Source organism: Propithecus coquereli, unplaced genomic scaffold (genome assembly GCF_000956105.1).
Source record: "Propithecus coquereli isolate 6110/MARCELLA unplaced genomic scaffold, Pcoq_1.0 Scaffold322, whole genome shotgun sequence".
Taxonomy (NCBI): domain Eukaryota; kingdom Metazoa; phylum Chordata; class Mammalia; order Primates; family Indriidae; genus Propithecus; species Propithecus coquereli.
This window is the reverse complement of record NW_012148864.1, coordinates 637,422-665,250: the sequence shown is the minus strand read 5'-3', so window position 1 is coordinate 665,250 and position 27,829 is coordinate 637,422. Positions and strand designations below refer to the sequence as shown.

At 45.1% G+C, this 27,829-nt stretch overlaps 1 protein-coding gene across 1 annotated transcript in view; it reads left to right on the top strand.

Moving 5' to 3' along the window:
• Positions 1–27,829, top strand: part of CYFIP2 (cytoplasmic FMR1 interacting protein 2) — a 116,488-nt gene that overhangs the window by 74,850 nt on the left and 13,809 nt on the right. The window contains exons 24-26 of the mRNA XM_012650394.1: positions 5,683–5,826; positions 6,991–7,081; positions 8,080–8,210. Of these exons, the coding sequence (XP_012505848.1) occupies positions 5,683–5,826; positions 6,991–7,081; positions 8,080–8,210 (366 nt within the window). The remainder of the gene's footprint in view (positions 1–5,682; positions 5,827–6,990; positions 7,082–8,079; positions 8,211–27,829) is intronic.

Here is a 27,829-nt window from a genome sequence, read left to right as displayed (position 1 = left end):
AAGAGAGAAACAGAGGGAGGTTACATGCATAAGGGGAGAAGGCAGAGAGGTGTGAAGATTGAAGTGCTGCAGCCACAAGCCAGGGGATGCTGGCAGCCACCGCTAGCTGGGAGAGGCAAGGGACAGATTCTGCCCTGGAGCCTCTGGAGGGAGTGTGGTCCAGCCAACACCTTGATTCTGTCCCAGTGATACTGATTTTGGATTTATGACTTCCAGAAGTATGAGAAAATACATTTCTGTTGTTTTAAGCCCCCAGGTTTGTGGTAATTTATTACGGCCACGGAAAACTACATGGGCAGTTAGGAAGGAATTTATGGGTGAAACGCATTCACTGAGAAGCATTATATACATCATCATACGGGTACTGATTATAAAGAAAAGTGATGACACTGGTTTCCTTAAAAAATGTTAGCTTCTCTAATTAATATAGTGTTGATATGATACCTCAGAACTGGAAGGCTCGGTTCCTGTTCACCCTCTTGACTTTCCCAAGCATTTTATTCATGGCTTAAGAAAGGAAGGAGCATCATTTCTTGAGATCTCTATAGCAACTCCCTTGGATCCTTCAGCCTCTGAGCTGAGAAGGCCAAGAAGGAACCCAGATGTTGGAGACCTGGCCCTACAGCTCAGCAAATGTCAAGAAGGGACAGACAGACACAGTAGCAGTTTTACCCAAGCTCTAGCAATGGATCTGAACTTGTAACCGATGATTGGTCAGTCCTTTGAACGATCTTGCTCTGTGACCTTCCCGACAAGGACAGTGTTGCTGTTTTATTCATTTACCCCCCACTCTCCACGCCCTCCCATATCCCCTTCATTTATCTGCGGTGATTTTAGAGAGTTGAGCTGCAGCTCTCCGACCTGAATTAGAGAGCTGTGTTTGTGTTTGTGGTCTGATGGTGTTCGTTAGAGAAATTGTAATGAAAACAGGAAATTAGAAACAGTTTTAATTCCTCTTGGGATTTCTGAAAACAGCAATTGAGATTCCAGAGAGCAGAGATGCAAATTGCTTACGAATACAGATTGCCAAATAAATAGGCCTCACTGTTTGGAATGATTGGCCGTGTTTACCATCTGGTGAGAGACAGAGACCTTATGATTAAAATCTATATGTAGCACTTGAAATGATTAAAATGTTAGATTTAATATTATGTATATTTTACCATAATTAAAAAAAAAAAAGTCCATCTACAGATAATATTATGGTGCCCAGGATCTGCCAGATCAAACTCGCCATATTTTTTCTCTCCTTAAAATACTGTTTTGCTTTGTTTAGAAAATGCAGTTCTGTGTCCTACAGTAATAACATGACTCTAATTCCTGAATCAGGATTGTTTATTTCTTGAAATCTCATAAAGTTGCCTATTTTGTATAGTGTGGATTTCAACAGCTTGATTTTAAGTGAGCCATCCAAAGCAGATGGCATACATGATTAGTTTCCTATTAGGTCCGTTGGTTGTAACTTGAGTCAGTTAGCAGTGTTGATTTGTGGCAAGTTTCCAGTGTCTCAAGTCATGTTGCCTTCCTGTTTTTCTTTGCCAAACCTCAGAAAATGCCCAGGCTCCCCTATTCCCACATTTTCTCAGTAGGGCCAAGCCTCCTCCTGAGCCAGCAGGTCAGAAGGTTGCCCTCCGGGGGTGCGTGTGCATGTGCTTTTCCGCATGTGTGTGCGTTTCCTCTTGCATGCGTGCGGTGTTATTCCGGGGGAATGAGGGGTGGGGGGAGCTTGTTCACTTAGGAGGAGGATTTGAATTCTCCTTATTTCATGCGAGTTCTTCCTGCATGAAATGCAGCTTGGGCCATCCACTGAGGCCTGGACTTCCAGTGTAGACCAGAATGCAAGACTGACGTAGGAACGTCAACTGAAGGCCTCCTAAGTGCACCCAGTGGGTCTGTAGGGGGGATTTTTAAAATCCTTGTGCAGTAAAAAAATTCCACAATTACTCTCCTCCTCTGCCTAGAACTGGGCAAGCCTATTGAATAGTTTCCATACATGCAAACATGTATTTATTTGTGCTCGCTGGGAAGTATTAAGGGAAGCTTGGTACTAGGCGCTCCTTGGGTGGGGGTGAGGGCTTAGGAGACTGCTAAGGAGAGTGAGCATCTAGGAGAGAGCACTGGGGTTTGAGCCTCTGGAGGAAGCATGAGAACACATCTGTCTCCACCTCCACTCCGTCACCTGTAGCGAGGAGGGCCTCTGCCCAGCACCGCTTGTTGCTGGGCATCTCTCACTTTTATGATGTTCTTAATAGTAAAATTGTGCATTTTTTGGTGCCTTCCATCAGCTGGTCCTAGCACTGGCCTCTGTCATATCCCACCGTGGGATACACACTGTGTTGTATAAAATTATACCTTAGATATGCATTCCCCTCGCCACGGAATCATAGCCATAGCTGTAGCCAAAGCCGCTTGGGGAAATTCGACCAGGAAGCTGTATTTTCTTAGTCTTTCCTTACCAAGTTACTAAACAAAGTAATACTAATGGCTATTATTTCAGTGGCTGCTTCCATGCTGACTGCTTTACATGTGTTATATAACTTTTAAACCTTTAACAACTCTATTAGATTTGGTATTATCTTTACTCAGAGGAAACCAAGGCTTAGAGGGTTTAAGTAATTTGACAAGAGCATCTAGCTAGTAAATTTATGGACCCTAGGATTTGCATTCAGGTGTGCCTACCCCAAGAGCCCATCCTCTAAACAGAGACAAAGCTAGAAAAGAAGTCAGAGAATAAGACAGAAAAAATAAGTAGCTGATTGCTTTTTGTCCTCTTCAGAGAGATGCATATGAAAGCTCCTTGCTACTCAAAAATTCCTTTCAGAGGATATTTGAAGAGGAGACAAGGAGAATGTGCTGAGGGCTTTACTGGGTTTGCAGGAGAAGCCCAGGGTCCCTGGTGTGGGTGGGATGACAAGGCCATGTGGACAGTCCATGAGCTCCATGTCATGCTCCCTGGCTGTGAGCACAGCCAGGTCATTGTCCCTTGTCCCTGTGCAAGCTTGAGCTGTGGCCCTCTTCAGGAGAAAATTCAAAGCATGGTTGTGCTTTTTAGTCTTTGAAAATAATGGGAATTTAATTAGGCTATGACATAGCCCAGTGGGGTTTTTACATTTTTTATTGAGGTATAATCATATAGGGGAAAAGGCACTATCTTTTGTCTGCTGTGCTATAGCAAGAATACCATAGACTGAGTGACTCAAACAACAAACATGTATTTCACACAGTTGTAGAGGTTGAGAAATCCCAGATCAAGGTGCCAGCAGATCTGGCTACTGGTGGGGGCCCACTTGCTGGTGTGCAGATGGCCATCTTTCCGTATCCTCCCGTGGCAGAGAGGAGAGAGACAGCGAGCTTCCTAGTCTTCTTATGAGGAAGCTGATCCCGTTCCCGGGGGCTCCACCCTCATGACTAACCGCCTCTCGAAGGCCCCACCTCCTAATCCCATCACATTGGGGTTTAGGATATCAACAGACAGATTTGGGAGGGACACAACCATTCGGTCCGTACAGGCATAGATCATAAGTGCACAGTTTTAGGAGTTTTAACAAACGCATCTTTGTAGTCAACAACTCAGGATGTAGAGCTTTTCCATCACCCAAGAAAGCTCTCTCGTTCCCCTCCAGACAGTCTTCGCCCACCAGAGGAAAGCGGTGGTTTGTCTGATGTCTGCCATAGACTGCTCAGCCCTGGAGAGGGAAACATGGGAATGGGGCTTTGATAACAGGGCCAGAACTGAGCCACACGCACTGTGGAGAGAAAGCACCTCCCAGCATTTTTCGTCCTACAGGCCTCACTCGCCTCCACCTCCTCCCAGCCCTGTTTGACAGGGTGGCCTGTTACAGAGGCACTAAAATAGATTTTCTCCCCATAGAAAAAAATTACACAGCCTGGCCGCACGGGTGGCTAAATCAGACTCAGCAAGTCATACACTTCCAGGGTTTGCTGGAGCATTATACTTTTCGGTCAGTTATATTTCCCTCCCTACATAAACCATTCCTGGCCTATACATTTGTAAACTACATAAAATATGTCCCTCCCTAGGTTCAGACAGAGTTTAACGTGGCAGGTTCTCCGTGTTGCGTACAGAACACTGCTCTTTCTCACACTCCAAACCTCCCAATGTGTAGTCATGAGCTTCGCCAAACAGTTATTCAACTTGGTGAATGAGTGAGTGTTCTAATTCCTCACGAATCCTTGTTATTAGTGGGAACTCTAATTGTGTTCTTCGTGTATCCTTGTTATTAGCACGTACTCTAATTGCGATGCTTGTTTTGTAAGGTTTGGAATAATTTGTATATGGTGTACAACATACTTAACTCAAAACTTAGACTGAACATAATTAAATCTTCCCTCGATGGCTCCAAAGGGAGTGGAGAATCTTGCAGTCCTCCAGAAGCATCATTATAATTCCTATTTAATTCATGTAGAATTTATTAGCCAACTTAATAGAAAATTTCAGTGAACAGACTATCAGATGTGGTCTTCCCATATTTGCATGTTACATGTACAATATTTTTGCAGTTCCAGGTGGAAAAACTGTACTCAGAACTAAGTTTTGAATTGAAACCTTATCTAAAAAACTTAGTATGATTTATATAAGAATTCAACTTCCAAAGTATGCCATTATAGGTAGAGCATGGGCTTTGGAATCCGCTCTACCTGGTTGAGGTCAGGGCTCAGTTATCTACGAATTTTGTGACCTCAAGCAAGCTACTTGCCACCCTGAGCCTCAGTTTCCTCATCTGTGATATGGGGCTAAAAATGGTATGTATCACGTATGTTTGCTGTGTGGATTAAATGAGAATGTGCGTGGAGGGCTTCACAGAGCCTGGCATGAGGTGCTCCGTAAGTGACGGCATTTCAGAAACAGAGCATTCAAGTCAATGATAACTTTACTTTCTCACCAACCAAGTGAGACCAATTTGGAGTCCTATATTTTGGTCATATATTCTCAGACAGAAAGGGATCTTAAAGAGATCCCTCTAATTCAGTTATGGTATCTCATGGGGTCCAGGGGACAGTGGCGGCAGCTGGTCAGTGGCCAGGGCCCTGGGCCCCCAGCCAGCACCAAGCTTCCGCAGACCGATGCTCTCAAAGTCGTGAAACCACTGGTTTAATCCAACCCCCTCATTTCCTAAATGAAGAAGCTGAGGCTCAGAAGCCTAAGTGATTGTCCCGTGCGCTCAGCAGAGGTCTCCCGACTGCCAGGCGCCCACGGTGTCACAGATGGAAACAGTAGAAGAAAGAAGAGGACGTTGAACCAGCTACTGAGTTTACACATGGTTCTTCCAGCCAATTTCTAGTATCAGAAATGCCTCTAGAGAGTGAAAATCAGCCATTTTACCCATACGCCCATAGCTCTGTGTGTAAACGTCCTGGTTTGTATGTGGACAGCCGTGGGTGGCAGGAATCCCTGTGAAAGGGATGTTTGTCTGGAAGCCCTTTCTCCTCTTCTGCTAGGGAACAGCTGCTCCATCTGGTGACCTTTGCTCCATCCTGTGATCACTGGCCACACCTCTCTCTGTGGCCAGGATCTTGCAAACATATTCATGGGGTCCCAGTGAGAGAGCTGATGACATGGAGTTCCCATCCCTTCTATCAACAAGACATCTCCTGCTGGGACCGGCCCCAGCATCCATTAGATACTCAGCCACTTACTTTGCCACAACCTCTGTTTTCCAGCCTCTCAACATTGCCTACAGCCACATCTATAGCTCCTACAGGAACTTCGTGGGGCCCCCCCACTTCAAGACCATCTGCAGACTGCTGGGTTACCAGGGCATCGCTGTGGTCATGGAGGAGCTGCTGAAGATTGTCAAGAGCTTGGTGAGGAAGGGCCTCAGTGTGCCCGGGGTGTGCCCAGGTGGGGTTGATATGAATGGGATTTGCTTTTACTTTCAACCTGGCCTGTGAGGACAAATCCCAGGCACTCCAGCTCTGCCTAGAGTGATCACACAGAGTCTTTTGCCCTTATCCCTTGGTTGGCCTTACCCATCATTCTGTTCACTTCCGTGCATGTTTTGACCTGTAGCTGTGCCTACCATTTTCTGACCCTGAACTAACCATTGTATTTGATGACTGAACTCAGCAGTCCTGATTCTGACCTTCAAACCTGCTAATGACTGCTCCTCCTCCTGGCTGTGCCGCACTATCTAATGAGAGCACGGCAAATCCATGACACACCTGCTGTCATTGTCCACTCCCTTGGCCATGGCAGACATCTCTAATCAATCACCCCACTTCTTCCCCTTGGGATTTCTCCCCAAACACTGCTCCCAATAGTGCACTGGCTTCAAGATAATTCTATATCCCTTTACCACCATTCTGAATCTGCCCCAAATATGGTCATCCTTCAATTCCCCACAACACTGCTAAAGCAAGGCCAAAACATTTAACCAAGATTTTCCTGAAAAATTGAGATGACAAAAGAGAACCAGCTCAGGAATAGCACACAGTATTCATCTGCTAACTCCAATTCCTTGGCAACAGCTATGAGGAGCCATGGGTTGTTAAGGATGGTAAAGCTAAATCCAGGGTAAAACAGAAAAATGTGGTAATTGATTAAAGATGTCTGCCTTAGACAGAGAAGGGATAAATGTGTCATTTATCTTCCAGGCTGAAATTAGGTAATGCCTCTCAATCTCCACAGTTCCCTGGCCCCATTTCATTTTAGCTGTTAGTGTGAATATTGTGTAAGCATCCCCAACTCCAGGAAGGACCCCATGCCTAGAAATGTGCCCTCCTGAAGTCTGTAAACCCAAGAGAGTAATGAGAGAACTCTCTTTCCCCTTTCTGTCTCATAAAGGCTCATTTTCCCTTATAGAAAACAGTGGGGCTGTCCCCCACCTTTAGGTAACAAGCTGCTCCCTCCTTACCCACAGGTCTCAGCAGAACCTCCATACCCCCGACCTTGTAACCCAGCATGCAGCCCCAAGATGCACGCACGCAAGCAGTGGATGGTCTCACTCATCTGTTCTCTTCTTTTGTCAGCTCCAAGGCACGATTCTCCAGTATGTGAAAACGCTGATAGAGGTCATGCCCAAGATATGCCGCTTGCCCCGGCACGAGTATGGCTCCCCAGGTTGGTGATAGGAAAATAATCCAAACCCATGCCATGTTGGGGAGGGGGCTCTGGCCATCCACCTTGGAGTGTTTGCTTCTCCAACATGCCTAGTGAGCTGGAGGAGCACTGGCTTTGCATCCTACCCTGCCTCTAACTAATCCCCCTGAGTGATGATATGATCTCCAGCAGGCTGCAGGGAAGCTGGGAGAGCACAGCGAATGTGAGAGAGCTTAAGTAGTGAACAACAGAGTTTACTGGGAAAGGTCTTCACTAGCTCAGCACCTCCAGGAGCCCTCCCTCCGTCTGCTCATTTGTAGGAGGCTGGGGCCCCAGGTGGTGGCACCAAGTGACATATCTAAGGTGAGCCAGGAAACAGGTATCTTTGCCATTCGACATCTGGGCCAAGAAATAATTCTTTCCTTTCCTAATAGCAAAAGGACTAAATATGGGGCTTGGAGAACAGGGAAAGATGGAGACTGTGAGCTTGGCAACAGGAATTTTTGTCCAAAAACCAAGATGTCAGGTGTGGGTCAGTATGTTTCAGAATAAGAAAGGGATGGGGCCGAAAGCTCTGGTGTTGAATTCCGCTACCCTACTTACTGGCTGTGTGACTATGGGCATGCCTTATCTGAAAACAGGGGTGGGTAATAGTGCCTAGTTCGTGTTCCTGTTATGAATATTAAAAGAGATATTGCTGATAAAGGGCTAAGCACAATATCTGACACCAATAAATATTAATTCCTATCATTATTAGAAATTCAGGCAACCTTTTGGAGGGATGGGGAAGGATCCCGGGCTGCTCCATTTGTGTGTGTTTTGTTTTGTTCTGAAAAAGGTTTGAGCCAGCTTCCCAAGGTTTTTTCTAGTACTGAGCCCTGAAAGAAAGCTCACTGCTGGGCCTGTGTATGGAGGGACATGTGGCTTGGCTCTTGGCTACCCCAGAGCTGCACAGTGTTTCCCATAAACCCGGCGAGGCAGCGTCAACTTCCTGCTGAGCGTCCCCCTTTATCTCCCAGGGATCCTGGAGTTCTTCCATCACCAGCTGAAGGACATCATCGAGTATGCAGAGCTCAAAACAGACGTGTTCCAGAGCCTGAGGGAAGTGGGCAATGCCATCCTGTTCTGCCTCCTCATAGAGCAAGCTCTGGTAAGTCCAGAGCCCAGAGGAATCGGGGTGTCTCCAGGTTAGAAGGAACCCCCCCCATACCCCAGCCAGACACTGAGGGCCCTGGCCTGGAGGCCCTGCAGCATAGATCTGTGCCCTGCTGATGCAGGCTCACTCGCTGCTTCTCCGTCCAGCTGCACTTAGACCTCACTGCAGGTGTCTCTGTCTTAGTTCTCCATGCAATCATCAAACAAATAATGACTCGTTGGCTACCACGGGCCAGGTACTGTGCTGGGGGACATGGCAGTAGCCAGTCCCTGCCTCGTGTCCTGTCCGTATTTACACAGAAATGCTGTGCCTACCGTCACGGCAAGAGCCGTGATGGATGAGTGCAGGGTCCCATGGGAACGTGACACAGAGAACCGGACGTGGCCTCGGGGGGACTTCCCTGAGGAGGTGGCCTGGGGTATGAGCAGGGATTTTCCTGCTGAGGCTGTTGCAGAGGCTGAGAGGAGAGCATGCTGTGTCATGTTCACGCTTTATGATGGGAGACGGTGGTTTTCCCCTGCAGGGTAGTTTGGAGTCTAAAGACACGCGTGTAAAGCGCATGCACTAAGAACTGAACAGTTGGTAGTAGTTGTCATAGTGAGAAAAGCACACCCGCCGTACGTCCACACCTCGGGACCATGCAGAGCCAGCCCACTCTTCCTGCGTGACTGTGCGCACCGGCCCTGGCGGCTTCCCCACAGAGGCTGTGTTCTCCACCCCCTTCCCGGGTGTCTCTGTTCTCCACGTGCGGTGCCCCGGCGGGCCCAGTCCCATAGGTATGGGGGTAACTGGTCCCTCCTGGAGCAGCAGAAGGAAACAGAGAAGGCTGTCACTCTGGGGATGCATAACTCTGGGGCTGCAGTGGGAATCTCTTCCGGCATCCATACGCTCCCTCAGTGTTCCCAGGCGCCGTTCTATGTTGTGGATAAATGGCCGTAAATAAAAGAGACAAAGTGTTACCCTTTTTATCCTGGAGAGGGAGGCAAGTGGAGTTGTGCACAACCAGACGTGATTGCAGATGGGATATGAGCCGTGAAGGAAGAAACAGGGTGATGGGATGGAGGGAGGGTGGCCGTGTCAGGGAGGGACGTGCTGTTTCTGGAGAGGACAGAGCTTGATGTCTTTAAGGAACCGAAAGAATCTGAGTGAGCTGGTGGGAATGGGGACCGGCCAGCGCTGTGGTGGGAGGCGGCCAGGCGACAGGGCATGGAGCTTCACAGGCCACTGCAGGATGCCCTGGGAGCTGTGAGCAGGACGACGAGGGGATCTGTGACTGTGGGCTGTTGAGAGAACCCACAAGGCTATTTGCAGTCCAAGGACCATCTTTGGAGGCAGTAGGTACGTGGAGAATAGAGGGGAAGGGACAGGAAGGAGAAGGAACGACAGAAGAGAGATGAGAAGGCAGCAGTAATAGAAGGAGCACCCCCATCAAAGGATTCTTTGCTTCTAATTGTCTGTGCGACCCGGGGTGAGCCAGCTCATTCCAGCCCTCAGTGTCCTCATCTCTAAAACGAGGGACTTGGACCAGCTGCTCTCTCAGGCCCTTCCCCGCCCGAGAGGCTCTGAAATGGGGACTGTTTGCTCTTCCTCTGTAAGGAATAATTGCGTCTCTGTTGCCCCTTTAAATGGACTCTCGAGACAGCTAATTGTTCCCTTTATGATAACAGTTTTTAAAACGGTTCAGTGGGCCTGGGTTGCCATAGCAACTTAGCCTTCGGACGTCACAGGGATAAGTAGGAACAACTGCTCATGGCTTCAGGGGCACCAGGAGATGGTGGAGAGGGCAGGTCCCTGAAGACTCAGCTCCTGAGTGTCTTTCATGAGGAGCTGGGACTCGGAGCATCAGTTCAGCTTCCCCTGTGCAGACTCCAGGAGGCAGACTGTTGATGAGGGCTGCAAGGAAAGGAAAAACTTTTCTGAGGCACCCCTGTCTGAGTGGCCGCTTGCATATACACTGAGAACTATAGGACACTCAGGATCAAAGACCCTCAGAGCTGAGAGAGATCCCCTACAGCTGTGGTCCCCAACCCCTGGGCCACACACTTCCACCATCCCCCACCCACATCCGTGGAAAAATTGTCTTCCACGAAACTGGTCCCTGGTGCCAAAAAGGTTGGGGACCGCTGCTCTAGAGCATGTATACTCCAACCCCCTGTATTCATACGTGAGGAAATGGAGAACCAGAGAGAAGAGCAGCTCACCTGAGGTCACACAGCACAGGATCAGGGATGGCCAAAGTGTGCTCTCTGCTCTCTGTTCAGATGACCAGGGAGATCTCCAAGCCAAGGCTGCTTTCTGAGATTAAAATGAGGCATGAACTTGCTGGAGTTTTTTAGTTTAGGAAGCTGAAAATAAATATTTAAGTGACATATCCATTGCTCTTTATGAAACAGGAAAACTAATGGCATAAAAAAAGGAAAGAAAGATGCCTAATGGCCATCCACAGAGGAAGGGCTATACACCATGGAACGATCGTTGTTATGGAAGACTCTGAAGTAGTTAAAAAATACAGTGATAAAGTAGCTTTGCACATGTCAGCGTAACAAATGGTGAAAGACATAATATTAAACATAAAAAAGCAAGTTCTAGGACAAGACACACATTATAATGCCACACATATAAACAAATAATAAAACCCACAAAATAACACCGCATTGAAAAAAATCTAGGAAAAAAGTATACCAAGCTGTTAACAGTCATTTTCTCTGTATTAGAGAGAAAACCAGGATTAGAGGTCAACAGGGCCTTTAGCTTTAACTGGAATGTCTTCATTTTTCACGAGGAGAGTGTATTTATGTATTATTTATTGACCTCTAAATTAAGAATAGTAGCAGTATATGCTGGTTTTAGAAAAACTGACAAGTGCAAAGGGGAAAGTGAGAAGTCTTTTGTCCATTTTACTCTTTTTCATTTTGTCTTTTTCTAATAGATGTGCAGAGTTCTTTCTGGTTGTAGGTACCATATCGGTACACGTGCTAAAATACCTTCTCTCATTCTTGGCTTGTCTTTTTCTTTTAACAGAGATTGTTAATATATCATTAATATATATAAGTAGAGGGAATGTAAATTGAAAAGTTTGATCACTTGAACAAAAGTATATTTTCTTCATTAAGTTGGGTGCTTATGAATGTTTCTCAAAATTCAGGGTTCAGGCGGAGGCAGGCGGATTGTTTGAGCTCAGGAGTTCGAGACCAGCCTGAGCAAGAGTGAGACCCCGTTTCTACTAAAAAAAAATAGAAATTATCTGGACAACTAAAAATATATAGAAAAAATTAGCCGGGCATGGTGGCGCGTGCCTGTAGTCCCAGCTACTCAGGAGGCTGAGGCAGTAGGATCGCTTGAGCCCAGGAGTTTGAGGTTGCTGTGAGCTAGGCTAACGCCACGGCACTCACTCTAGCCAGGGCAACAGAGCAAGACTCTGTCTCAAAAAAAATAAAAAATAAAAAAAATTCAGGGTTCAGTATTAGTACAGAAACCCATGTACCTGTGGGGTCATTTTTGTGGTTTTTGTTTTTTTGTAGAGTGATCTGGTGGTTTCAATTAAAATATACATGCAGTCCAATGCATAAATCCCAAGTGTACCACTTGATAAAAGTACACACCCATGTAACCCCCACCTCAAGTCTAGATATAGAACGTGTACGGTATCATAGGTGGTTGTTTCCTGCCCCTTCCTGTCAGTGCTCCAAAAGGAACCATGGACCCGACTTATGTTCTCGGAGATTGGTTTTGCTTGCCTTCGAATGTCATATAAGTGGATTTATCCAGTGTGTCTTCCCTTTCCTGTCTGACCTGTGTCATCCAACATTATGTCTGTGAGATTCGTCTGTGCTATGGCGTGGCATTCTCGGTGCATGAATAGACTAACTGAATCATCCGTTTTACTGTGAGTGGACATTTGGCTGGTTCTCAGTTCGATACCATTATGAATAAAAATGTCATGGATATTTGTGTACATGTCTTTTGGTGGACATGTCTCATTTTTATTAGGTAAAAATAGCTTACCTAACATGCTAAACCTAGTAGTTTAGCTTCAGTAGGTTTACAGTTTTACAAACTGTGCCAATTTACACTCCCGTTCGGCACTGGATGAGAGTTTTAATTTCTTCATATCCTCTTAAACAGTAGAATTTGTCCATCTTTATAATCATAGCAATTCTGGTGGATCATGGCTTCGATTTACCTCATGACTAATGATGCTGAGCCCTTTTCCATGTGTTACTGGCCCTTTGCTCATCCTCTTTAGTGAAGTACGGTTCACATTTTTGCCTGTTTCTTAAATTATATTTTTCTTACTGATATTAGGCATTATTTATGTATTATGAATAAAATATTACAAATACATTACTGTGGTTTATCTTTTGATGATAAGTTTTAGTGTAGTTATCATTTTTTCCTTTATGACGGGTACTCTTGGATTTTTTTTTTTGGAAATCTCTAGTCGTGAAGATATGCGTAGTCATGAAGATATGTTATCTTCTAAAAGTTGTAGAGTTTAGCCTCTTGAGGCTAAACAGCCCTTTAAGCCTATTACTCACCTGGAATTGATGTTTGTGTTCGTTTAATGGGGTGTAGGAATCTCATTTCTTTCCAAATTATCCCAGCACTACTTATTGAAAAGACGTCCTTGCCCTGATCTGTCGGGCCGTGGTATGTCTGTTGTCGATCAAGTGTCTGCAGGTGGTCTGGTCATAGCGGGTTCTTAATAAATATTTGTTGAATGTAATCTGAAATGAATCAGCATTTGTTAAGTATCTATATATATGTGTGTGTCTTTAGGAAATTCTGTTATTAATATCTAGTGTTTCCTCTAATGTCTCCTACCCTGGGAAATCATAAGGTGGTCATTAGGAAAATAGGAATCACCAAGTTTTTTTTTCAAATTTTGTATGGTTTTCTAGACCTCAGGCCATACATTGTCGGTTATGCCAGCACACACCAGGAGAGGGCCCTGTTCGTACGTGTGAGCGAGGGAGGGCCTGCCTCCCTGGGAAGGAGACAGCCGTTCTGCCTGCCTGTTACTGCACAGCCTCTCTCCCAGGACTGGAGAGTGTTCCCTGCCTTTGTCCCTGTTTATTTCTTCTCCCCTCCTTATAGTGGAGTGGGCCACACAGTAACACTCCAGTCATTGGAGAGCGTTCCAGATTCGAATGCTGGTCAGATCTGGGAAAGCCCTCGGAGACTACCTAACACCAGTTGCCCAACCCCGGCACCACTGACATATTGGGCCAGGTGAACCTTTGTTGTGGGAGCTGGTTCTGTGCCTTGTAGGATGTTGAACAGCATTTCTGGATTAGGTACCAGTAGCACCCTCTTTAGTTGTAACAACCAAAAATGTCTCCAGATAGTGCCTGCTGTTCCTTTGGAGGATAAAACCTCCCCCTGTTGAGAACCACATTTTGTAAGTGGGAAGACCGAGGCCCCAAGAGGGGGCTGATTTTCCCAGGGTTGCAGCTAGTGCAGGAGTTGGGACGAGAACCAGACGTGACTCAGAGTCCAGAGATTCTTAAGGTCAGCTCACTATGGTATAGAGAGAGATGCTCAGCTGAGCTTCACAGATCCTTTTTAATTTACATTGTTGTTTTTTAATAGTTCCAGCCCCACATCTGACCCTCTGTCTCCTACTTCCACTTTATAGTCCCTTTTCTCTAATTCTTTCTTATTACACAATTGAAATAAATTCATTGATAGAAAACCCAGAGAAGCAGGAAGAAAACAAAAACCACATTGTCACACTAAGTTACACTGTGTTCACATTCCAAAGGATATTCTTCAGATGTTTTGTCCCAGCATATTAATTTTTCTTGTCTAAAATTTGTTATTAGTTTAATTATAAAAGTAATATTAACCTAAGAAGAGTGGTTGCCTCTACAGGGTGTGATAGAGGCAGGGAAGAGGGGTCTTTCACTTTACACTCTAAATTACAGATTGAATTTATTACAATAAACATTTATTACTCATTTCCTTAAAAGGAAATATTTGCATACTTAAATGTACACAACCCAGATGCATGGAAAGTAAAAAGCTGAAGCTTTTTACCCCCCTTCTCAGACCCTCACTCCATATTCCCACCTATACTGGATCGGGGTTATTTTGCTCATCACTCTGAGAAAAGACTCCTCTAGCTGCCCACGAAGCGTGTCCTGTCCCTTGGCCCACGCACCCACAGGCAGTGCCCCTCAGCCTTTCGGTATGAGAGTTTCTTCCAGCCCAGACCTGGAGCCAGATTGTGCTCTTGATTGAAAATGAGCCACAATCTGTGGAACGGAGGCATTTTGACTCCCAGTAACATCCATTCTTTGCATGACTTTAGGGATCTTAAGTATATTGACTACTTTCAGACATGGCCTAATCTGAAAAACAAACATCCTAGGTTCATCCACAAGTCAGGACCTGGCAAAAATGGTCTGAGAGGTAAGAGTCATTGGTTCTGCAGACGTGAGAGCCCAGCTCTGAGATCTGCCCGTGTGTCCCATCCCTGCGGTCACTGCTCACCTGTGCACTCCATCCCCGAAGTCACTGCTCACCACCTGTGCCCTCAGTTGTCCGCGTCAGGGGTCAGCCCTCCAGGGCCAGGCAAGATGATCTCAGAGCTTTTAACTCTTTATTTACCAGAAAAAAAAGAAAAGAAAGAAATTAAGCCAGGTTTATTAACATACCATTTGACAATGACAGCTATAAAGAGTTGATAAAATATGTGTCAGTTGAGGTGTTTGCTCAGAATATTACTGATGAAAGTTTGTGATCAAAGAAGTTTGGAGACCACCAGCCTAGATATACAACAGTAGAGTGACAAACAGCATAAAATGAGAACTGATCTACAGAAACAGGGGTGGGGAGGGGTGATAGGAAAGGTTTCCCAGATAAGGGTCGTTATCGCATCCTCGGCACTTAACACAGGGCTCAGCAACTAGGAATGAGGGGAAAGACGCTTCGGCTCAGTCTTAGTTGATAAGCAGAAACGTACCTGCTTGTCCTCTAAAATCCTCAAGACACCACCACTCGATTTGAGACAGAGGCCCTCAGTCACCTTCATCCAAAGCCAGCCCAGTCCTTGCTGATTTTATTAGTCTTGCCAGTAACTGCCAAGAAATCAGAGCCTTGGTTATGTAATTCTGTGCTGATGGCTTTTCTGGGAGGAGACCCTAATGGACACAGTGCCTGCAAGCCGAGGGCTTGGTGGCCAGAATGCAGTTTGTTCTGCTGAGAAACAGCGTACAGCGGACTTCTCCAACGCCAGGGAGGCAGTGCAGCGTAGTGCAGCGGTCTCAACTGCGGCTGCTCATTAAAATCATTTGGAAAGCTTCCCCCAAAAATCCTGATTTCTGAGCCCCATCCCACTCCAAGGAAAACAGAATCTTTGGGAGTGGGCCCAGATATTTTAAAAGCTCTGCCCTTAATTCTAATGTGCAGCCAGAGTGGAGAGCCCCTGACCTGGAAGCAGTCTCCTTAGACAGGACTTGCCAAAGCTTTGGCATTGTTGCTTTGTTGTCACAATCTGCGCCCTGTCTGCAGACCACTGGTTCCATTATTTATATAATCTTTTTATTTAAATCAACTTTTTAACTGAAACTTATTTTAAAAGGAAACTAGTTATCACTTCCCTAAAGAAAAAATCATTCTCTCTTGCCCTTATGAGAATGCAACCAGAATAATAAATTCAATTAAAATAAAGCAAAGTAATTTAATTCCAGCTGCTGCCTGCCCAGACCTCTGCACCTGCTCCCTCCCTCTGTCAAAAACAAGACTAACAAATGTTGAGAGGTGTTAACATGCGCTGGTTCCAAATAGAGACTTTCTTTTTAAGATCGTCAGAAAGATTGATAGGAATCAGAAAAGGAAAGAACTTTCTCACTGTGTGGCTCGCTATTATTGAATACCTTTGTCCTCGCGTCCCCTCCAGTTCCCGCTTTCGGAAATGCAAACCTTGGAAGACATCGGCATACATTTGGGAGGAACGAAAAGTCACTTTCTAGGCCACAGTTTCTTGGTTAATAGATCTTTCCCAGTTGACTAGACATGACTCTGATCCAGAATGATAATTCTATTATCCCCTCGACAATGCAGAGGAGGAGGCATAGATTGGTGGGAACCCTGCCCTGCCCTCCACACACCATCAGGTAAGATTAAGTTACTGATTTATTTAGCCAGGGCTACAGGGAGCTGCTGGAAGTGAGGCCCAGTGCAGCAGGAGCAGATGTAGTCTATCTTGGTTGAGCTTTGCACTGCACCTGGAGTCCCGCACAAGAGGCTGGAAGCTGCAGCTTGTGCTTTCTGTGCCAAGGAGGGTCCTGGTGGATGTGAGAAGCCTAATTTCTTGCCAGCTCCACAGGTCCTGTATCCTTGTGGCTTAACATCAGCATACAGAAAACACATGCTATGTGCACCCATATAAGGGAACACTGGGCACTCTGGTTAGGTCCAGCCTCCCCCAACCCCCTCCTGCCAGAAAATCAGAGCAGTGATCCCTGGGGGGGGTGCCTCAACCTCCAGTTTTGCAGCTCATTTCTCCACATTCACTTGACAAAGACGAAAACATAATGCATTAGGGTTGGTTTTTGTTGCCTCAACAATCCAAGCTAAAAGTTATTTAAGAAATTATTGTTTTGAGATTGGTTTGATGATTCTCCTTAGGAAATCAGCTAAAAATGGTCATTTTTTTACCCAGGAACAGAGCATAAAGGCAGAGTCTAATGCCAATCTACAGAAACTGGCCATTTTTAAGATCACATTGAATCTGATTTTTTATATGTATATGCTGAATCTTTATGGTGTCCTTTAGCCAAGAGAAGCCAAGTCCCCAGTTAGCCTCATAGACCAAGTTGGGAACATTCAAGGTTTCTTGGTATTTGATGGAAAGCCCTCATCCTGGTCCATCCGTTTTTAATTAAGTGTAATACAAAAGGAAAATTTTAAGACTAAAAGTAATGCAAATATAAAATACCACTCCCTCAAAGCATTTTGATGTGGGTTTCTTACAGTAAAATAGTTTTGCATCCTGACTCCAAAAACCTTTTTGCCATTATGTATCCTGTTAACAAAGAGCAGTTTTACAGTAGACGTTTGTTCTTATTAATCACCTAATGATTACTTCTCTCACGATCATATGTTAGTGGTTGTCATATCATGGGAATAAGCAGCATTGGTGAGACACCTATGGGTGGGTATATGTGGGTATATGCAAAAGTTACTGAATAGCAATTTTCACTCATTCATTCATCCCAGAGGGAAACTTTTGCAGAAGCACAAGCTTATGGCAATCTCAAAGGAGGGAATCACTGAAGTGTTTTTTTTGTTGTTGTTTTTATGATTTTTTTGGTAGAGCAACTATTAACATATATTATTCACATTTCGGAAAACCCATCATGGTTAGATCCTGATTCAGAAAAAAAGCTATAAAAGAAACATTTTAGGACCAGCTGAGACTCTGTCTCTACAAAAACATTAAAAATTAGCCGGGCATGGTGGTGCGTACCTGTAATCCCAGCTACTCGGGAGGCTGAGGCAGGAGGATCGCTTGAGCCCAGGAGTTTCAGGTTACAGTAAACAGTGATTACACCACCGTACTCCAGCCGAGACAACAGACCTATCTCAAATACATGAAACAAAAACATATATGCTAAATTAATAGTTTTCCACAGTCTTTGCCTGGAGGCTAAGTGTTCGTTGCATTCACAGAGGAAGATGACAAATGGCAAGTCAAAGGACTAGAATTTTGTTGATAATGGCTCCCGGAAATCAAGGACAGGAAATCTGTAGCATGAGTGCCACTGCCCCTCTTCTAGTCCCTGGTAGACATTAATCAATCCTGCTGCACCTGAATGCGGTGTCAGAATCCTCTCCAAAAGCAAGCACTGCCTCTCAATCCCGGTGACACATGAGATAACCCCAGGGCCATCACTAGCAGATACGTTGCCTTCAGGAAAATCATGAAAAGGTATCCTTCCTCAAGACATTTTACCTCCTCCTTTTGAAATATAATATATTGATTTAAAAAAAAATACATTTACTAGAAAATGGTCATTATAAACAATCAATCTCTGATGTGTTTGGCACCCACTAGGATGCGATGTCGTTGGGCAGTACCCTCTCTGCATAAACCTTACTCTATATAGATCATACACAGCAGCCCTGGGTGATACTTGTTTGCCATCTCTGCTGGATGGTGATAACCTCTTCACCCACCAGAGAAAAGAAAATAGGCACCAACCCTGATGAGATGACATCCTTAGCTCCCAACGGAAGCAGCAGTGGCCTGAGACCCCTGGAGACTGCCTGTTGTCCTGACATTCCTGCTTTGGTATCTTGGTGGCAACTTCCCTCCTAAAACCCCCACTTCCACCTGGCCAGATGCACAGTCCCATGTAGCCAGGCAATGGAGCAAGGCCCAGGACACTAACTGGATAGGACTCGCCAGTCAGCTGTTTCTTTTTCAAGGCAGCATGGTGGACGCAGGACTGTGGGTCTTTGTTCCAATTAAATCTCGAACTTAATTCCATTTGTATTCCTGGTCCATGGATTTGCTGGTTTAACATTCTGTTAATTTGTAATAAACATAGTTCTCTGGGGCCTTTGCTGATGCATTGCCTGAATTGTGGGCCCCACCTCCTCCTCCCAGCACCCAGCATCTGGGTTGTGAAAGGTACATGGTCGGAGGGTCAGAGTCCACTGCACCTCGTGACGAGTAAGGGAAACTCAGATGTTGGGGACATGAACCACCCAGCAGGTTCTGATTGGCCACTTAGAGTTTTAAAATCAGCATTCTCTACTTGAGACTTGCTAGAGGCACAGGGAATCCTCATGCCTTTGTCCCTCTGAAAAAGATCCTGGTCCCATCCAGGGCAATAAATCTCAGCAGGGTAAGGTTGATATTAGAGAGGATGATTGTCCTGTAGACCCAATGGCTACTTAGAGGTGAGGCCAGGCCTGGAGCAGCAAGAGGAGGCTGAGAGGCCGTAGCTCCAGCTCAGCCCCCGTTTCTTCATGTAATAAGTATGACTGCATTTACCTATACTCTGCCTCTATCTAGAGGGAAAAACAGTGCCTTGCAATTAGAAAACTGGTGGTGTTACATCTAGAGAGAGTTACACAGAATAAGACCAAAAAGGCGACCAGAGGCCGAGGGGAAGGGACGGGTGCGTTATATGAGTATCTGTCAGCCTGGTTTCAGATTGATCCCACGTGTTCTACCAGAAAGGGCAAATCTTTAGATTGAGAAATCCTGGCTTCAAGTCTTGCCTCTGTACTTGATAGCTACGGGACTCGGGGAAAGGTGTTAGAGCCTCGAAGCTTAGTTTCCACACATGAAAAATGCTGGGCCTAAGGACCTACCTCAGAGTTCTTAGGATGGAATGAGGTGATGAATGCAAAGTCCCCAGAGCCTAGCAAGCAGCTGCTAAGTTACCACCAGCCCCTCGCTCCCTCTTCCCACGGCAGACACTGCATCGGCCTTTTCCATGGGTCCTCTTAGCTGAGAGCCTGGCTCCCGAGGCCCATGGCCCTGCAGCCCACGCTGACGCTGTCCTGCCCCATCAGAGCAGCCAGCCCATCTCCCCTCTGGGTTGCACCTTTCCTGCAGGTCAAAACCCTGCCCATCCTCTCAGGTACATCTCACAGCCGTCATTTTTTTACTCCACACCACGTCCTCTTATTCAGCACGTTTTGTCAAACGCCTTTCTCTGCAAGGAACGTGGCAGTGTTTGTCTCTCCTCCCTGTCTCCAAAGCCCCTTCTGCCAACGTCTCCTATGGTGCCTAGTCGATTCTGTTTTATTTTGCAGTCACAGGTCCTTGGCTGTCTTCCCCACTAGATCGTAAACTTCATTAAAATCTAGTTTATGCAGAGTCCTACCTGTCCTCATGTTTCCTGCAGTACCCAGGCCCCGCTCAGGCTCCATGGAACACATCGTCCTGTCTCTGTGCCTCCGGGTTCTCTGCCAGATCACGGAGCAAGCACTCAGGTATTTGGTGGCTAGAAGGAAGGAATAAAGAGGTAGCAGCAACTGCACAGGAGTGACGTTCTTCCCTACACCTGGCTTGAAAGGTGGCTTTTCACTCCTGTTCAGGTTGTGTGATATTAATAGTTAGTAGACATGGAAGTGACCAGAGTTTACCAGTCTCCCCTTGGTCTCAGGGACACTTTCCTTTCTTGGGTCTCATAGAGTCAGAGGAATTGAAATATTTGGAAGGGCCTGGTCACCTTGAGAAGTGCCCACCCATGTAGACCCTTGCACTTGTGCACGTCCTTTCCCTGGGGTCCGTTTCCATCCTCATGCTGCTGACTCCCAAGTTCAGCTCTGCGCCCCAGACTCTGCAGGGCCCAGGCCTTCTACCTAGCTGCCTTTTGGACATCTTCTCCTGGGTGTACATGGACATCAGAAACTTACCTTGCCTAAATCTGATCTCCGCTGTCTCCTGCCTGCAAACCCCCCATGTCCCCTGACTCTTTTAATGGCTCCACTGTCTTACAGACGCTTGGCGTGGGTGTCCTCTTCCTCTCTGCCCCCATGTACAGAGTCATTTGGTCAAGTCCATGGCCTCTACCCACGCCTGTCCGTCCCCACTGCCACTACTCCTGGCCCTGCTCCCTCCTGCCTGGATCATTCCAACACCCCTTTGCCCTCCCCCCAATCCTCCCTGCCCCCTGAAGCCAGAACTGGAGATCTGATCATGCCATTTCCCTGACTGTCAGGATAGTGTCCAAACACCTGAGTGAGGCTTACAAGATTCTTCAGTCTGCCCCTGCACAACTCTCCTTCCACATCCCATGTCACTCCTTCCCAGCTCTGAAAGCTTCAGTCGGCCTCAGTTCTCAGCCCTGCCCCGCCATGGTGTCTCTTGCTTTGGGGCCTTTGCACTGTTCCCCCTCACCTGTCCAACACTTACCCTGGTTCAGCCCCTAGCATGGCATTTCCTCCTACAGAAAGCCTTCCCTGTCATCCTCCCCAAATGTCTGGATTGGTTGCCTGTCTTTGTATCCTGACAGACCCCAGGCATACCCCAGCTGGAGCACTTAGAATTGCCCTTCTCATGACTCTTAGTGGTAGATAGAATTACTTATTTACTTGTTTTATCTCATTATCTGGGTAAGGACCATGTATCAGGTTTGCCTCACTGTTGTATCTCCAGCACCTTGCAGAGAGCCTTGTGTGTAGTACATGCCTACTGTTTGTTACATGGATGGATAAATGACTTAATCTCTGCTCAGACTCTATCCTAGTCAGAAGTAATGTGTTCAGAATTTGGTACCTCCTTGCTTGATGTCTAGATCCTGTGATACGCAACGTTCTCTATTCTTCTCTTTGGCCCTCTCATATCAGATGAAACGCAGGTCCCGATTGTGAGTGGTCCCTCCAAGAAGACTTGCGCTCTCTCGGCGTTTGCATGAGATGTGGGTCACTATCCAGCTGCCCTTGTTCTCCGGCAGCAGCTCAGACTTCAGGACCCTGGGCTGGGGCTAGATTAGACAGCTCAATCTGCAGGCAGCTTAGGGGGGGCCCTGAATAAATAAGGACTCTGATCAGTTTTTTAAAAGAAAAGGCACTATGGACTAGAAGGGCTTGGAAGACTCCTAGGAGATGAAAATTGAATTTGCAAGGTAAATAAGATTGGGTGGAAAGCTTTGATTTGGGGGAAAGTCAGGCAAGAAGGACTCCGCGGTATAAATTGACCACATGAGTGGTCCCCTTATATACTTTGGAATCACACCAGCAGATCTATAAAAATTAGCAACAAAGACATTATTCATACAAATTCAGGATAGAGGCTACCTCTGGGGGTTGTGGATAGAAGTAGCAATTATTTTCTATTTCTTTGGCTAGAAGGTGGTTCAAGGCTCTTATTCTTCAAACTGCATATACTTGTCAATTTTTTTAAAGAACAGTAGTTGCTATGACTAAAAACCCAGAAAATCAATATGTGATATATCTGATCCTATCAGATATAAGTGAGACTAAAAAGTTTCTCAAGTGGTAAGATTTTAAGTGATTTTTCTCCTGTTTCTGTTTTTGATAATTTTGCATTTTTTCATAATATATACATATAATGAAGGGGAAAATTTTTCAAGCTTCCCAAGGCTTTGGGTGCATGGGCTGCTGTAGAAAAACAATGGGTGTCGCAGTGAGATGGGCCTGGGCCTATGTATCAGCCTTGTTGCTTACTTAATAGCCGTGTGGGCCTGGTTAGGAAACTGCACCTCATGAGAGCCTCGATGTCCTCATCCCCAGGCCAGGTAGTAAGCCCCACCTCACAGGGATGTAGAGTAGACAACAGGTATAAAATGCACCTGGCAAACAACACTCAGTAAATGCTCATTGCCTCTCCTTCCCAAAAGAGCAAAGTGAATATATTGTTATAGACTCTCAGTTCTAGGGAGGGACTCTTAGAGATCCTTTAATCCAACCTCTTCATTTTGTTCCATTTAAACCATTCTTAATTGCACATGAGAACAAATCAAATAATACAGGTGAGCTAATGATACAAAGCATCATTCTTAGCGTGACACTACTGCACCTCGCCCCACCTGCATCCCAGTCGCCAGGGCAGCCCATCTCAATCATTTCTGTTTCCAGTTCTGCTAGTTGTTATCTCCGTAACACCTGACGATATGAGGACAACCTCTATTTTCTAATTAGCAACTCTAGACAATACTTATTGACTCCCGACTTGGAAAGATAAGATTTTAGCTCATTTTTATCTCTCCCCACCTTCCTCTCAATATTTGATTATATTACTTATTGCTTCTGTTGTTTCTCCTTGTAATTGCAGATAATATACATCCACTACTTCTTTTGGTAACATGAGTCAGTATCTTAACTCTTTTCCATGAAAGACCAAAAGACCAAGGAAACTACCACTCTTGGCACTTCCACCTCCTACTCTTGTCAGCTACACTTTTACTTTTGTATCAGCACAGCTGTAGTTTTTATAATATTTGTATATTGTTCTGCATCTGTAATTTTTCCTTAAGTGTAGCCTAAATCAAAACAAAAAGATACTATTTGCATGAAGCCTATGCAAATATTTTTTCTTGCTGGACCAAGTGGCATGCTAGGATTTCATTTCCTTCTCTCCGATTCCAGCAGCAAGACTCCAAAAGCTCTTTATTTTAAAGTTACGAAGTAGTTGCTTTGGGTTTTCTTCTTTCAAATTAATTTCTAAAGCAATGTATGTTTCATGTAGAAAACTTAGTAAATATATCCAAGTAGGAAAAAATCGGAAGAAAGGGAGACTAGGATAGAAAGGTAAAACACCTGAAAATTCTACATAGAGCATTTCTTAAAGATGCTTCATGTCATTCGTACAGAGTCATCAGTAAAATTGAAAGGAAAATATTTCCCTTATTAATAAGAGGAAATATCCAGGCCCAAGATAGGAGAAATTCTGTTCTAAGTCTCAATTCCCTTACACGTTGGGACATTCAGCTTTTATTCTGTGTGGTTATTGAATATTTATCATATACCAGGCACTGTATACTATTGGGAATAAATATGGTCAAAAATAGACATTGCCCCTACCTTAATGGAGGTTAAATTCCAGTGGGAGGAGGTAGAGATTAATAGTCACATGTAGGAACGTATAATATAGTTTAAGTTCAAATGCTGAAAAGGAAAAGAAGTGGGTTCTTTTTAGGACATTTAACAAAAGACGCTATGTGGGCAGAAAGGTATTGAGGAGGTCAGGCAAGTGTTCCTTGAAGGAGTGATGCTTGAATTGAGATCTGGAAGAAGAGTGGGGATTTACTAAGCCGAAGCAGTAGGGGAAAAGTGATGGGTGAAGGACCAGTCCAGAGAAAGCAAAGGTTCTGTGATGACACACAGACAGCAGACAGAGCCAGGGGGCGAGTGGGGAGAGACCTGGGCTGGGGTGGCTTCACAGGCCAAGGCAAGGAGCTCCCCATCAGGGCATGGCTTGATGGGTTCCTAGGCAGAGCGGATGACCTCGTGTGGATCCTTTAAGACAAGACCAGAGGGAGTCAGCATTAGCAGAGGCTCCCACAGTAGAAGCCTGTTTGGGTCCCTTACACAGGCCTTTGTGTGCTCAAAAATGGATGTTTTTATCAGTTACAATGATCTCAGCTAATGAATGCCAAACAAATACCTTCCACAAAAGATGTTGCGGAGTGTGTTGCCACCTCATTACGTAAATAGTCACATAGCTCATTCTCTTGGTACCTTCCAGGCAAACGCTCTCCCACCTCTGTTAGGAAATCACATCCTTCTCTCCTTCTGCACCTTCATTGATAAATGACATTACAAAATCAAGAACACCCAGAGCAGAAAGCACCCCCAAAGAACCTTTGGAACACTCTGTCTCTCCAAAAGAAACCTGCAGTAGAAGCTCACCATGTAAAATGTATAAAGCAGCAGCCTTGTTCTTGCTGTAGACCGCCGGAGCCTTCTCCTCCTCCCTTTACCTGTAACATGGCCCCCAAGATGAATTTACTCATAATTAACAAAATATAAAGTTGACAGTTCATGCAATGGGCAACCTTCTACTAATAAGACATTTTGAGAAGCAGAAGAAATATTTCGAAGAGAGAAAGACAAGAAAAGTTGGCAGTGGAGCTATGTGAACTAATCCTCTGCTTGGAACAACTTCAGTAGCTCTTCATTACACTTCAGATAAAATCTAGACTTAGTACCATGCCTGTGAGGCCCTGCAAGATCTGGTCGCTCCAGACCTTTAGGGCCTCCTGCTGTATAGACTGTAACTCTCGTCATCACTAGACTCCAGCTTATTCCCTGCCCCAGGGCCTTTGCACTGGAATGCCCTTACTTCATACCTATACACCTAGCTCCCTCACTTCACTCCATTCTCTGTTCATATGTCACCCCTGCAAAAGATTTTTTTCGTAACCACCTGAAGTAACCCCCTCCACTCTCCCTGTCACTCTCTAGCCTATTACCTATTATGTTTTATCACTACCATGTTTAATTCTTTTTATCTGTCTCTGTCAACTAGAATGCAAATTCTATGTGGGCAGAGATCTAGTCTAACTTGTTCAACATCATATCTGCAAAGTCTAAAACAGTGCCTGGTCTCAATAAATATTTGCGGGGTGAATGGATGGATGGATGTAATGGCAGCATTCTCATACTGGGAGGACTGTCACGTGGACAAATACATATATTTACTCATCCAAGAAACATTTATGGGGTAACACTTATTCATTTAATAAATAGTTATTAAGAAACTATTATAGGCCAGGCGCGGTGGCTCACGCCTGTAATCCTAGCTCTCTGGGAGGCCAAGGTGGGTGGATTGTTTGAGCTCAGGAGCTCAAAACCAGCCTGAGCAAGAACGAGACCCCGTCTCTACTAAAAATAGAAAGAAAATTAATTGGACAACTAAAAATATATATATATATATAAATATTAGCCAGACATGGTAGCACATGCCTGTAGTCCCTGCTACTCGGGAGGCTGAGGCAGAAGGATCGCTTGAGCCCGGGACTTTGAGGTTGCTGTGAGCTAGGCTGTTGCCACGGCACTCTAGCCCGGGCAACACAGTGAGACTCTGTCTCAAAAAAAAAAAAAAAAAAAGGAAACTATTATATGTGAGGCTCTGGGGATAAGAGGCAAAATAGAAACACTGTCCGTACCCTTAGGAGCTCATGGTGTCATGGCAGTCAGTGTGGAGAAATGTGGAAGGAATCAAGAGACAATGACAATCACCTGGACATAAAGAATAATTGGTCTCGGGAGGTGAAGAAGAGAGAAGATGTACCCCAGGTTCTAGGCTGGGGCAGATAAGGAGATGACTGTGCCATTCTTTGACCAAGAAACCCCAGGTGGTAAGGGGAGAAGATCATCTTTAGAAATGCTGAGCTGTGGAATATCCAAGTGGGGACATGCAGCAAGGAGTTGGATATCCAAGCCTGGAACTTGGGAGAAAAGTCTGGATGGAAATACAGATTTGACGAATCACAGGCAATGAGTGGTGCTTCAGGGCATGGGAGTGGGACGTACAAACCAGGTGGATAGCGTAAGAAGAAAACTAACATTTAAGAAATGGAATTTAAAACCTGCAAAAACACTGAAAAGGAGCAACCAAAATGGTGGAAACAAAAGAACACATTGTCATAGCAGCTGATAAGGGCAATATTCAATACTTTAGAGACAACATGTAAGATGAGGACTGAAAGGTATCAGTTGAACTTGGTGACAGAGCAGTCCTTGGTCATCTTTGCTAGAGCCATTGCCCTGGCATGGTATGGCCGGGTGTGTTTCTGTTTGCTGAGGAGGGAAGTGAAGACTAGGAAATGGAGAGAGATGTGGAAAACTCTTAGCAGGTACTTGACTCTAAAGGAAAGGAAAGAGATAGAAGGGTGGCAGAAGATGCTAGCTAGAGTGACGCTCTTAAGAGCAGAACAAGGATCTAGAGAAGAAACTATTGGGAGGCAGTCTTGGCTTAATACAAAACCAAACTTTCGGCCGGGCGCGGTGGCTCACGTCTGTAATCCTAGCACTCTGGGAGGCCAAGGCGGGTGGATCGCTCAAGGTCAGGAGTTCGAGACCAGCCTGAGCAAGAGCAAGACCCCGTCTCTACTAAAAAATAGAAAGAAATGATCTGGACAACTAAAAATATATATATATATATAAATATTAGCCAGACATGGTAGCACATGCCTGTAGTCCCAGCTACTCGGGAGGCTGAGGCAGAAGGATCGCTTGAGCCCGGGAGTTTGAGGTTGCTGTGAGCTAGGCTGTTGCCACAGCACTCTAGCCAGGGCAACAGCCCAAGCCTCTGTCTCAAACAAAAAAAAAAAAAAAAAACCAAACTTTCTAACCATTAGAGTTGTTCAAAAATGGATTGGGCTGCTTTCAGAAGAACTGAGCCCTTGATTGCTGGAGTTATGGGAGAATAGCCTTAATGTTCTATTAGAAAAGAATAAAGGTGTCAAATCGGTAATCTTCTGCCTTAAGAAACTAGAGAAAGACAAGCAAATTAAACCCAAAGCAAGCAGAAGGATGTAAATAATAACAAGCAGAAATCCGTAACATTGAAAACAGGAAAACAATAGAAAAATATGAATGAAACTAAAAGCTGATTCTTTGGGGGGAGGAGGGGAAAACAAAGCAATGAAATGGATAAACCTCTAGCCAGATCAACCAAGAAAAAAACCAGAAGACACAGATGACCAGGAGTGAAAGAGGGACATTACTACAGACCCCACAAACCTCACAAGGACATTAAATATGCACTACAGATGACTCTATGCCCACAAATTAAACTTAGATGAAAGGAGCTAGGTCCTTATGAGACACAAACCCCCAAAACTCACTCAAGAATAAAAACTGGTAAGCTGGATAGTCCTGTATCTATTAAAGAAATAACATTCCTACTTATTAAAAAACTTCCAATTAAAAAAAAATCTTCAGATGCAGATGGTTTTATTTGTGAATTCTATCAAACATTTTAAGGAAGAAATAGTACCAATTCTATACAATCTCCTGTAGAAAATGGAAAAGAAGGAAATTCTTTCCAACTTATCTTATGAGGCCAACATAACCCTAATACCAAAACCAAAGACATCCAAAAGGAAAACTACAAATCAATATCCTTCTTCATGAGTATGGAGTAAAAGTCCTCAACAAAATATTAGCAAATAATA